This window comes from Geotrypetes seraphini, chromosome 17 (genome assembly GCF_902459505.1).
Source record: "Geotrypetes seraphini chromosome 17, aGeoSer1.1, whole genome shotgun sequence".
NCBI lineage: Eukaryota > Metazoa > Chordata > Amphibia > Gymnophiona > Dermophiidae > Geotrypetes > Geotrypetes seraphini.
This window is the reverse complement of record NC_047100.1, coordinates 3,437,222-3,450,839: the sequence shown is the minus strand read 5'-3', so window position 1 is coordinate 3,450,839 and position 13,618 is coordinate 3,437,222. Positions and strand designations below refer to the sequence as shown.

Genomic DNA, 13,618 nt, shown 5'->3' with positions numbered 1-13,618 from the left:
TTGACACTGCACGGCAGCTGCCCGAAGACTTAAAATTACATTGGGGGAGGAGTCGGGAGCAGGAGGGAGAGGTTGTGCTACAGGATCCTGCTGGGTGGAGCTTTTGGGCCCCCCCCCAAACAAAAAAGCGTTCCACTGCCTAAGGGGTATATATTCCCACATATACACTATATAAACTTGTAAAATTCCTCCATACTGCATGAGCTGGAATGTTCAATTTTGACCATGTCTGCATTTCTTTCAAATCCTTTAATTTCAAATAAAAATTTGTTACAATGATGCCCAGTGGTGTAGCGAAGGTAGGAGGTGCCTGGGGTGGTTGAGGTGGAGGAGGTACCCCCCCACACCCTCCTCTCCACCCTTCCCCCCCCTCCACCACACTCACACCCTCTCTTCCCACCCCTATACCTCCTTAAATCTTTGCCAGCAGGAGCAGCTTCTCTGGAGTCACTTCCTGGCCCTGCAACCTGGAAGTGATTTCAGAGGGAGCCAGGCTGGTGCAAGCAGCAAGCTAGAGTAGTTGTTCATGCTGGTGAAGATTTTTTAAAGAGGTATAGGGTGTGGGGAAGGGAGGGCACTAGCATGGCATGGGGGTGGCACCCTCCACCACTTACTACGCCATTGATGATACCTATGGCAATGACCCAGAGCCTGTTAATGAGCAAACAAAAGCCTGGATATAATCTATCCTTCCCTGCTGGATTTATTGTATAGAGATGCAAAATCAAGTCAATGTGGGTACTGTAGACAGTGGCGGAAGGTCACTCTTGTACACCGTGTTCCTCAATCATCAGACCAAGATGTGCATTTCTTTTAATCATAACAGAAGTGAATCTTCCTATCAAATGGGACGGATGCAGAACGACCTGCGTGCATTACCGGATGAGGACGAGGTTGGTCATGTTTCCCTACTCTTTCCTTTCTTTTATGTATTACACTTCCCCTCTCCCTATTCGTGGTTTCGACGTTTGCGGTTTCGATTATTCACGTTTTTTTCCCCAGGTTTCCACCCTGAGAATCTCTTGTGGGCAGCCCGCATTAAAAAAAAAAAAAAAAACTGGCCCCAGGACTCGGATCAGGGCAAGGAGGGAGGTGATCGGAGGAGGAGATAATTGGAGGCAGAGGGGGGCAATCGGAGGTGGAGGAGGCAAGCAGCAGCCCCAGGAGCATGGATCTTACCTGGTGGTTTAGCAGCGACGCAATCTTCCTACACTCCTGCCCCGTGCAGAGCCGTGCTGTGAGTTCCTGTGGTCTCACGAGACTACAAAAACTCACAGCATGACTATGCGTCACCACTAGACCACCAGGTAAGGTCCGGGGGTGGGTCAGAGCCAGCCCAAAAGTTCTTTGCAAATTTTCCCTATTCGCAGTCTGGCTCTGCCTCCTAACCTCCACGAATAGGGAGGGAGAAGTATAGACTCTCGTTTAGCAGACAGACTTCATGTGCAACTCTCAGGAAAGATGAAGTGCTTGGAATAGCTGCAATGTTTCGTTTTAGTTTCTAAAGCATTGCATGAAAGAATTACCGTTGAGGGGGCTGTGTGTTCTGCCTTCAGAGTGCACAAGTACCAAATACGGACCCGTTGCATGGATTCCTACAGTACTGTTCGTCATAATATGGTTAACAGTGGCTCTGATTCTTTATTTTGGGTGGGGGAAGAGAAGCATTTGGTTTCCTGTAACTTTTTTTTAATGCCATTTTACCATTTTAGAAGTGGCTTAAAATTATGACAAAATAATTTAGGGCTCCTGTTACAAAGCTGCGGTAGAGATTTCTACTGCAGATCAGTGAGGTAAATGCTCCAATCAAGTTTATTAAAAAATTTTTAAACCGCTTAATCAGGTTTCTAAGCGGTGTACAATATAAAATTTACATAAAAACAGATTAAAAATCAGGGATACTAGACAAAACCAAAGTGACTTAGTAAAACACATAAGAAAGGGAAGAACTACAATCGTGAAAGAAAAAGCAAAACAAAAAAAGGAAAGAACAATAGGTTAGGGTAAAAAGTGATAAAATTTGTTTTTGTCCTTAAGAGGACAGTTATTGTCCAAAGGCATCCTGGAACAAAAATGTTTTTAATTTTGATTTGAATTGTTTATTTTGGATTCACTGCGCAAATGATTGGGCAGTGAATTCCAGAGAGTAGGGCCAGTGACAGCAAAATTACTGGAATGCAACGTGTTAATTTTAATGAAGGTATGACGACACTGGGCGAAGCGATTTTAAAGAATTATAAGGAATTAAAAGTCTATTAATGAACTCCAGTTGATTATTTAAACGTGTTGTAAAGGTTAAAAGTAAGATTTTATAACTAATTCTATGTTCAACGGGTAACCAAAGTGAGACAGGATGGTATTTCTTAGCACCACAAATAATCTTAATAGCAGGGTTTTGCACAATCCTCATGAGGGGCCTTAGGCTCCTATGGTGGGGGGCCTTAATCAACCTTGGCCAATCAGAGCCACGGGCCCCTCCCCTTGTGCATCCCAGGATGCACCGGGGAGGGGAAGGCCCATTTTGAAAGAGGCAGGCCAGCTGGCCAGAGGGAGTAGGCATCCCTCCAGTCAGCCATCTAATTAAAGGTACAGGGGAGAGGGATCAGAGCAGCTTATAGAATGTGAAAAAACATACACGCCCAGACCCTGCATATTTTGTAAAATACTATGGAAATTGTACATGTCCTGCCCTGAACGCATGAAGACCCCTCTCGCTGAACCTTCTCAAATGTGTCCTATAATGACATATAAAGGATTAGTTTAAGCTAACAAGAACCATAACATACGTAACATCTTGTCTGTTCTTTCCCCAGGAGCCTGTTCTGTATTTCACTGACCCACAGCAGCTGATGAAAATTTTCACCGAGTTGGAGGAACAGAACCTTTCATTGATCCAGAATTCTCAGGACACAGAGGAGGCCTTAGAAGAGCTCAAACATGATTTGGTTCTCGCAAAAGAAAGAATGTAAGTGTTAGTCAAAAGACTGCAACTGTGTGGCTAGTATTGCACCGGTGCTGGTGTTAATTATACTGGAACACTACAGGGGTCCTAATGTGTCTATATAACTTAACCTAGCTTACTCATTGCATGCTGGTGACGTCTCCAGGGGAAACCCTGTATAAACTGCATGAATCTTGTTCAGTGGCCTGAAAAACAGAGAAAAGAATTCAATGTACAATAAAGCAGGAAGGGTGCTCCGCTAATCAGACTGTCAGATGAATGTGAATTAATTTTGATAGTCTTGCCATGTGTAATGAAAGAGCAGCTGAATTTTCCAGCAGTCAGTATAGTACTGTCCCATGGATTGTTGCTTCTTTCCCCCCACAGATATGCAGAAAAAAAATTCATTCTCTGTCAACAGTTCCCTCTATTCAGGATAAACCTTTATTGTTAAAAGACAGTCTCACTTCCTTGAGTTTTCCTTTTGACAACCAAATTAATTTTCAAATACAAATTAATAAAGCTGTTAAATCTTGTTTTTATCAACTGTGTTTAATTTGCCAGTTAAAACCTTTTATGAACCAAGGCAATCTGATTAAGAGAGTTCATGCTTTGATTAGAAGTAGATTATTAGACTACTGTAATTCATTTTCAAGGAATTACTCAAATGAGCATGAAAAGATTGCAATTGGTTTAGAATATGGATGCTTGTCTTGTTTTTGAAGAAAAAAAAAAAAGATCATGCCACTTCGATAATGGTTGAGCTTTACAGATATGTTGTATGTACAATATGTTATAGAGATATCAAGTGTATACTTAAGGTAATTGTATGAATTTTTATGATACACTTGTTGTTATATGAAAAAATTAATAAAAAATGTTAAACAGAAGAATTATGTAAAATACTCTTTAGTTTTTAAGGCTTTGAAAATTCATTAACTCTCCTGTCCCTGCCTACCACTAGACCACCAGGTCATACAGCAGGCTTGGTAGAGGCCTGCAGGACATCAGGAGAGAGGGGGGACAGGGTACAGAGCAGGGAGATGGGACAAGGTGAAGAGCCTAGCTGAGAGGGAAGGGGGACAGGGTGGCAAACCTTTCAAGGCAAGGAGAGAGGGGGGGCTGGGTGCAGAGCCTGGCAGGGCACATGAATATTAAAACCCCCTGGCTTATATTCAAGTCAACCTTTTTTCCTCCTTTTTTTGGGGAAAAAGAGCATCTCAACTTATATTCAAATTGTCTTTTATTCGAGTATATACAGTAGCTTAGTTTTCACAAAGCTATTAAAACCTGGCTTTTCTCAGTTAGTTGATGTGTGCAACACTAGATTTTTATCTTTACTATTAATGATAATTGCTGTACTACTCAAAAGGGTCCAGAGAAGAGCAATGAAAATGGTTAAGGGACTGGGGGAGTTGCTGTACGAGAGGCTAGAGAAACTGGGCCTCTTCTGAGACTGAGAGGGGACATGATTGAAACATTCAAGATATTGAAGGGAAATGATTTAGTAAAGAAAGAGAGATTGTTCACCCTCTCCAAGGTGACGAGAACGAGATGGCACTCGCTCAAGTTAGAAAGGAAAAGATTCTGTACAAACGTAAGGAAGTTCTTCTTCACTCAGAGAGTGGTAGAAACCTGGCTGTTATAGGGGAAAGCACCCTGCAGGAATTCAAGACAAGATTGGATAAGTTCCTGCTGGAAAGGTAAGGCTAGACTCAAATAGGGCACTGTTGAACGGACTGCTGGTCTGACGCAGCAGTGGCAAATCTTATGTAATGATGTATATTGATGATTTTTTTATAAACCACTTTAATTATTTGTGCTAAGCGGTATGTCAAGTGAATAAATCAAGTTGTATGATGAAATATAGGAGCTAGTCACCTGTTCTTTGAGATTTTATGCTGTTTGCTTTCTTTTTTTTTTCCATCTTACATCAAGTGTACAATATACATCACTTGAAAATTATTTATTATTATTTCAATGCATATTTTAATCCCCCCATACCCTCCCTTTCCACAAAATTTGTAAATCATACATATCATACATGTAATGTGTTCAAAATAATTATTAAACCAATAATATATTAAGATATCCCCCTTCCCCATTATTTTAATTATACTTTAGTGTAAAAGGTATCTACTCATTACAATATGTTATCAATGGTCCCCAAATTTTATTGAAATTATTATAAATTGGGGCGTGGCTTGGAGCGCGCACGATATGGCAGCCTAACCGCAGCGCTCCCGTATCCAGGCAACAAACGGAAAAAAAATAAAACTTTCACTTTGTCTAATCGCTATTAAAAATACATAAAACAACGTCGGAAATGGCAAGTATGAAGCAGGGAAAAGCTGAAAAACCTTCAACATCGGGTATATCAGCAAAAAGAACAAAAGTAACTCCCCTGTCACCATCGAGTGTGCCGTTCCCGATGGAAACTGAAGAACTCACTGAAAAGTCCGATATTATGACTGAACTGTTCAAAATAAAACTGATGCTGACTGAAAATGCCAATAAAATCTCTGAAGTTAAAGAAGAACTTCTCAACATGAAACAAGAGATCCAAACCGAAAGACTGAGAATGACAGTGATGGAAGAAAAAATGGAGAAATTTGAATCCTTCACACAAGAATATGATAAAGATAAAAAAGAAGTAGCAGCTTTAAAAAATCAATTGGTGGATATGGAAAACCGAGGAAAAAGAAAGAACATCAGAATTTTAGGGCTGGCTGAAAATATTGAAGGGGGAGATCCTGTACAATTCTTGGAAAATCTTTTACCTAAACTGCTTCAGCTCAATTCAAAATGGCCGTTAGAAATAGAAAGAGCCCACAGAATCCCCATAAGAAAGCCAGTAAACCAGGCTGCTCCAAGACCTTTGATATTCAAGGTTTTAAGGTACCAACATGCTCAGGAAATATTAAAAATGGCAAAAGCAAATAAAAACTTGAATTATAAAGGATCAAAACTGATTTTAGTTCCGGATTTTGCTAAATATACAGCAAACATAAGAAAACAATTCCTCACATACAGACAGCAGTTGAAAGAAAAAGGTTACATATATGGAATATATTATCCATCCACTATGAGAGTATCCAGTGGAAATAAATCCATATATTTTCAAGACCCTGCAAAACTGAAAGAATTTTTGACACAAGAAGAACCTATGTTTACATAAAAAACAGAATAAAAGGAACAATTCAGCTGAAGAAAGAAGAAAGAAGATGGAAAAAAGGGAAAATAAAGAAGATTATTAATTAAAAAAAAAATAAGACATAAGAAATGTTACTAACTGGAAAGATAATTTATTGATATAGTGGATGCAATAATATAATATTATTTTATTAAATTAATTATTAATAAAATATTAGTATCCACATTCATTAATACTAGTGGAAAAAAAAAAAAAAAAAATTTTTAATTATTAAAATATAAATAAATAAATTATAAAACTAAAATATTTATATAAAATACATATTTTAATCAAAATAGAGAATTTATTCAATTATATAAGCATATTAACTTATTATGATTAATGAATAATGAAATGATTTACAATGAATTTATCATTAAAAATATTGAAAGGAAAATTTGTTATTGTTATATTGAGAATAAGACTTAAAAATGAAATATATTAATTTATTATAAAAACAATATTTTAATTCTATGTAAGAAGATAATAATTTTATGAAATATATACAAGAAAATAATTTGATTATTGAAGGGATTAACTAATAAAATAGGTGTCTATTATAAAATTTTTATTTAATTCAATTATTCAGTCATATTAACTTATTATGGAAAAATAAGGAATCAAGTAATTGATTGGTAGATAATTAATAAAATAGGAATTTATTATAAAACTTATTTATTGATATAAAATGTATATTTTATTCAATTATTCATTCAAATTAATTCATTATGAAGATGATCTATGAAAATGATTGAAATGCATTATTATTAATATTAATATTTTTATAAAAATGGATATATTTAATTTACATGATGAATAACAGATATATAGAGAATAAGAGCTATATTTGTAATATGTTTATTTATTAAGAGTATTATATTACATGTATGCATGATATTGAATTTAATTTTATGAATCAAATATATATAATTCTCAGTAAATTTATAAAATTTTATAGATTAAATGGATATAATTTTCAATTATATAAGGGTGGAAGTATAAAGAATGTATTGAATTTAGAAATATGTTTTTAAATAATATAATGAATTATTAGTTGCCTAGGGATGGAGATTTAGGTTTTGCATGACCAATGCGTGTTCCAAATCAGAATATGATAATGGGTGGGGGGGGGAGGGAAAATAATGGGTGGGATAGGAGATAAATTTTTATTGAATGTGCTAGGAACTAATCTTGTAAATTATCATAGAATATTGGTTAAAATATAATTATTAATTAGATGGATATAAAAATGTATTCGCTGAATGTCAATGGTTTAAATCATCCTATTAAGAAGAAGAAATTATTATCGTTCCTTAAAAATCAAAATGCGGACATTTACTTCATTCAAGAGACCCATCTTTCGGAAATTGAATCAAAAAAATTATCTGGAGGTTGGATTTCTAAATGTTTATTTGCACCGGCTTTAAAGAAAAAAGCTGGAGTGGCTGTTCTAATAAACAAAAAATGTAATGCAGATTTTAAATTAATTAATTATGATCCCTTAGGTAGATGGGTACATATCGAAATGGTTCTGGGAAATACAACCCTGAATTTATTCAATTTATATGCTCCTAATACGAATCAAATGGAGTTTTTTAAACAAATTCAACAATTACTTTTACCACTGGCTACATCTAATTTAATAGTAGCAGGGGATTTCAATGCTGTAATGGATCCGATTTTGGATAAAAAACCAAGTAAAGTTATGAAATCATTAGGCTTAGATAATTTGATACTATCTTGTGATTTAGTAGATATATGGCGAATTCTTCATTTTAATGAACAGGAATTTTCTTTTTGTTCTCAGGTCCATAAATCTTTTTCACGAATTGATTATATATTTGTTTCTAATAATATAGCGCAGCGTGTACTAAAAGCAATAATTGATCCCATTATAATTTCAGATCATGCTGGTGTGTGGATTAATCTTCAAAATTATGATGTTGAAAACTTTGATTCAATATGGAGATTTAATAATGATTTACTAGCGGATTCAAAATTTCTTGAAGATTTTAAAATAAAAATGCAAGAATTCTTTCAATTTAATGAATCAGATACTATTAATGCTGAGATCTTATGGGATGCTTTTAAAGCAACTATGAGAGGAAATATTATTTCATACTCAACATTTATTAATAAACAAAAAAAAAAACAATTTCTTGAAATGGGAAAGCAAATTAAATTATTAGAAAATAAATTAATTGAGAAATGGGAAAATAATACATTACAAGAAATATTAAAATTAAAAGTTAAATATAATGAAATTTCTTCTCAAATTGTGAGGAAAGACATTTTCAATAAACAAGTACAATATTATGGAAATTCAAATAAAGCGGGGAAATTATTAGCAAATTTTCTTAAAGTAAAGAAAAGAAAATCTAAGATTATTGCAATTAAAGATACACAAGGTAACACACATACCAACACAAAAGATATTATAACACAATTTCTTGATTTTTATAAAGAATTATACACTTCCAATTCTTATAAAAATAAAGAACAAGACGGATTAACTTTTTTAAATTCATATATTGGACCAAATATTCCAGATCATATAAAAGGAAGTTTAGAAGAACCTATATCTTTAAAAGAGTTAGAAACAGCATTGAAGTCTCTTAGAGTTGGATCCGCTCCAGGTGGAGATGGGTATACTGTTGAATTTTATAAATTTTTCCAAAATATCATATTACCACATCTGTTAAATTTGTATCAATATCAAATAAAGAATGAAAATATTTCTGGTACTATGGCAGAATCGATAATTATAGTCTTACCAAAACCAAACAAAGATCCTACTCTGGTTTCAAATTACAGGCCTATTTCATTATTGAATGTGGATAACAAATTAATGGCTAAAGTATTAGCATTAAGATTGGCAAAAGCTCTTCCTTTCATTATTGATGTACATCAAACAGGATTTATTGCTAAAAGACATTCATCAAATAATACTAGATTAGCATTCCACTCATTAAATTTAGCAAAAAATATAAATGATCCAGCTTTTTTAATATCTTTAGATGCAGAAAAAGCCTTTGATAGAGTGGAATGGAATTTTATATACCAAGCTTTACAATGGTTTGGTATAGGATCCGGTTTTATTAAAATGATTCAGACATTGTATAGCTCTCCTGGAGCAAGATTATATATTAACAATAATTTATCAAATAGATTTAACTTGCATAGGGGAGTTAGACAAGGATGCCCTTTGTCTCCTTTACTTTTTGATATTGTCCTAGAACCTTTATTAATTGCAATAAACAAAACTAAGGAGATAAAGGGAATATCATTTACCAGTTTTGAATTTAAATTATCTGCATATGCAGATGATATATTATTATATTTAAGAGAACCGGAAACTACTATTCCATATATACTTAATTTAATAGAAAAATATGGTACTTTTTCTGGATATAAAATTAATTGGAACAAATCTGAAATTCTCCCAATAAATGTTCATTGTACCAAAGGATTATTTGACCCATATTCATTTATTTGGAAAGAGGATGGAATAAAATACTTAGGAATTATGATCAAAAATACAAATGAAGATACAGTCAAAGAGAATGAAAAACTTTTATTGAAAAAAATAACAGAAATGTGTGAGCAATGGAATCCATTACATCTTTCTTGGTGGGGAAGAATTCAAACAATTAAAATGATGATATTGCCTGTGGTTTGTTACCAAATGAGTATGATTCCAATATTTTTTCAGGGGTCATTTTATAAAAAACTTAACAATGTTCTTACAAAATTTGTTTGGTGTGGGAAAAGACCAAGAATCGCTTTAGTATCATTACAAAGACCAATTATGGAAGGGGGGGGTAAATTTTCCAAATTTTTATAGGTATCATCAAGCCTATATTTTAAGACAGGGTATGTATTGGATCCTCCCAGATCTTTTAGAAAATGTACCAGATTGGCTGTATTTAGAATGGCGGCTCCTGTTCCCTTTATATCCAGAACAGTTAATAACTATAACAATGCCTAAAAGATACAAAGACCACAGAATTTTATTTGACACTTGGAAAACTTTGAGATACATCAGTAATCTGTCACCAGAACCTATTGCTAAATCTCTAAATCAATCAATATGGATAAACTCCAGGATCAGAATTGGCGGATTTAAAATCGTCTGGAAACAATGGATAAATGCAGGAATACGAACATTGAATGATGTCATATCAGAAGGATCACTGCTTAGTTTTTCACAATTGCAAAATAAATTTGGATTAAATAAAACACAATATTTTAAATGGATGCAATTGAAGCAGGCCATTCAGGTAGGGTTCCCTGAATGGAAAAATCTAAATAATCAATATAGTCTACAGGTTCTATGTTTCCAGGCGGATTTTTTGGGTCACCAAGCCGCAAAATGGTACAAATTGATATACGGATTTTTAAATAAAAAAAAGAAAACAGGTCTTAGGGATATTTGGAGTATTGAGATTGGTCAGACAATTTCTGAGTCTCAATGGCCACGATTTTGGTCCTGGAGATTAAGATCTACAAAGTCAGCATCTATGAATCAAACATGGTTGTTCTTATTACATAGAGTGTTCTGGACCCCAACGCGCCTGCAAAAAATAGATAGTACTAGATCTAATAGATGCTGGCATTGTAAATTGGAAATAGGGACGTTAGATCATTTAATCTTTTTCTGTCCCTGTGTAAACGCATTTTGGAATTCAATTTGGCCCCAAATTAATAAGTTACTAGAGAATTATGTAGGACTCTCATATGACACCATATTATTTGGCACTGCAAATAATAATAAGCTATTACTAATACTAACAGGAGTCGCCATGCAACAAATTACTCAAAATTGGAAAGATTATAACAAATTAAATTATACGTTCTGGTGGAATTCTGTCTGTCATATTTATAAAATGGAAAAAATATTAGCGTTACAACAAGGGAATCTTCTTAATTTCAAGAAAATTTGGCAACCATTGACAAATTATTCTAATGATTAGTTTTCTTAGCACAATGATAAAAATTATATATGATTGGGGTGGGATTTGATTAATTATTGGAAACATGTTATATAAAAAGGGGGAGGGATTTATATTTTTATGTTATTGTATAATCTTTATCATATTATATTTTAAATACTATGAATTATTAATGATAATATACTAGATATGTAATAATTAATAATATTTATTATGATTCAAATATTGTAAGAATGGAAAACTTATAAATAAAAATTTAAAAAAAAAAAAATAAAAAAAAAAAAAGAAAGAAATTATTATAAATTTCCTTTTTGTATGGCAATTGCCCTTTCCATTTTGTATATATGGCATAACGAATTCCACCAAAAGGTCTTTCCAATTTCTGGTAATATGCTGAATGGCAACTCCTGTCATTATTAATAAAAGTTTATTGTTATTAGATGAAATTTGACTTTTTTTCTCATGGACATTCCAAATAAAATTGTATCATATGATAAGAGCTACATGGTTTTCTAATAAGCAATTAATTTGGGTCCAAATTGATTTCCAAAAGACCATAATACAGGGACAAAAATAAAGTAGATGATCTAGAGCCCTGCTTCCAGATTACAATGCCAGCATCTATTAGACTTTAGAGCTATCCAACTTTTGTAATCTAACTGCTTTATGTAACAAAAAGAACTAAGTTTGTCTCATAGATGCAGACACTGTACATCTCATTCTCCAAGACCAAATACGTGTCCATTGAGATGCAGAAATGTATGGTTTGCTTTCATTATTGTGTATGTGTTGAAATTTTAGTGATTATCTATGTGTTTAATTATGTACAAACTAACATGAAGTGGAGGTTTCCTGAAGAGCCACATTGTATAACCACTATGGCTGGAATGAAAAAGATAAGTGAGATCATTAGAGAGTTTAGTTCCAGCTTTGGTCATTAAAGCAACATCAACAGAGACAAGTATATATGTACCAACCAGCTAAAGGGACACAAGTGTTATGATGGTCCTGAAATGATCTCGCTGTGGCTTCAGTGCAGGAGATTGGACACTGAACACTTATAAACTCAATATTATCTTTATTTACATTTATATTTGAATAGAATAATTTTTTGTATAAAATAACAGACCAGTGATTTGTATCAATATTGATTCCGTATGTGCCATATTGTAACCCGCTTTGGGAAAGGCAAGAGAAAGATAAAATCAAATTTGCTGGCAGCTGTTGCTGAGTTCTCCTACAGGTATGCTCTCTGTTTCAGGGCGAAAGAGACCAAGCAGCTGAATGAGCTGATTAGTCGAATTACAGCATCTATCGAGGCGGAGGAGGAAAAATCAGCTGAACTACAGATCAAGTCTCGTGTCTTTTCTTTTGAACAGCACTCGGAGGAGGATCAGGTACGGGTGGATACACTTGCTGCAGTGGCGCAGTTGGGGGAGGGGTGCCAGCACCCATCTTCCTATCCACCCTCCGCTCCTTTCACCCCACCCCACGACCACATACGTGCACCTCTTTAACATTCACAGCACAAGCAACAACCCCAAGATGCTGCTTGTGCCAGCTTTGGCTCTTCCTCTGCCATCACTTCCTGGACAAGCACCAAGAAGCGACGTCAGAGGAAGAGCCAATGCTGGCGCAAGCAGCAGCTTGGGGTTGCTGCTCGTGCCATGAACATTAAAGAGATACGAGGGAAGGGAAGAGCGCGCAGCAGGAGCAGAGAAGAGGGTGGTGGAGGGCCACCTCTTCCCCTCACTGCGCCTCTGACTTGCTGGCTGGGAATAGTTTGACTGTTACACTTCTCCCCCCCCCCAAAAAAAAAAAAAAAGGAACGGAACAAAATCCGCCAATCAGGAAAAACGCAGACAAGGTGGCTTTAAGGAGGTCATCTCAACAATGGTTATTCACAAAAGATCCAAGAACTTTATCGACAGAGCTAGAAAATTCTGTAACGGACTTCTCTTAGGTCCCCCACTCCCCCCCCTCTTGCTGGTGTTTAACAATCTATGAATTCTTTTAACTTTTGCACATAAACTACATTTTTACTGTTTTATTGGCTTAAGATACCTCCCCCTAGGCCACCTCTCCCTTATTCAGCTCAAAACAATGAACCAGAATAGACTTCCGTGAATAATGTTCTATTTGTCCCTTTCTATAGGACATCATGTTGGATGCTTTGCATAAAAAGGTGAAAGAAGTATATCAATCCTGTCTTGGGGATGACCAAGCCAGCTTAACCACTCTGCAAATGCTGATGTACATCGAGAACCAAATGGAAGACCTGTTGGATAGGATTGAGTTGATTCCGACAGAGAAGTTAGAACTAGCAGAGAAACTAAAGGACAAGGAGCGAAGAAAAAGGTAAGGATCAACCACGTGTGTCCCTTCTGCTATGGTTCTGAAGAGAACTGTATCCAAAAAGGCTTTATTAACCACGCACCATGTCCAAACAGTATGCTTGATACTTCTAAGTTGACTGCTGCTGTTTTCCAGGTCTCACAGGGCCGGCCTGAAAAAATAAAGAAAACTCGATGA

At 35.1% G+C, this 13,618-nt stretch overlaps 2 protein-coding genes across 9 annotated transcripts in view; one reads left to right on the top strand and one right to left on the bottom strand.

Annotated features, from left to right (window-relative positions):
* Positions 1 to 13,618, bottom strand: part of ZXDC (ZXD family zinc finger C) — a 50,186-nt gene that overhangs the window by 8,940 nt on the left and 27,628 nt on the right. The window contains exons 10-11 of one of the 2 annotated variants that reach the window (XR_004537323.1): positions 3,082 to 3,147; positions 2,787 to 2,948 (exon numbers count right to left, since the gene is read on the bottom strand). Coding sequence is in view for 1 of the 2 variants with exons in the window: in XM_033925811.1 (XP_033781702.1) it covers positions 3,082 to 3,147 (66 nt within the window). In the remaining variant the exon portion in view is untranslated. Of the gene's footprint in view, positions 1 to 2,786; positions 2,949 to 3,066; positions 3,148 to 13,618 lie in introns of those variants that run through there. The other variant, XM_033925811.1, reaches the window with a different exon arrangement.
* Positions 1 to 13,618, top strand: part of CFAP100 (cilia and flagella associated protein 100) — a 34,027-nt gene that overhangs the window by 17,402 nt on the left and 3,007 nt on the right. For all 7 annotated transcript variants that reach the window (XM_033925819.1, XM_033925820.1, XM_033925817.1 and 4 more), the window contains 4 exons: positions 827 to 893; positions 2,814 to 2,965; positions 12,348 to 12,483; positions 13,242 to 13,444. In XM_033925819.1, coding sequence (XP_033781710.1) covers positions 827 to 893; positions 2,814 to 2,965; positions 12,348 to 12,483; positions 13,242 to 13,444 — 558 coding nt within the window. The remainder of the gene's footprint in view (positions 1 to 826; positions 894 to 2,813; positions 2,966 to 12,347; positions 12,484 to 13,241; positions 13,445 to 13,618) is intronic.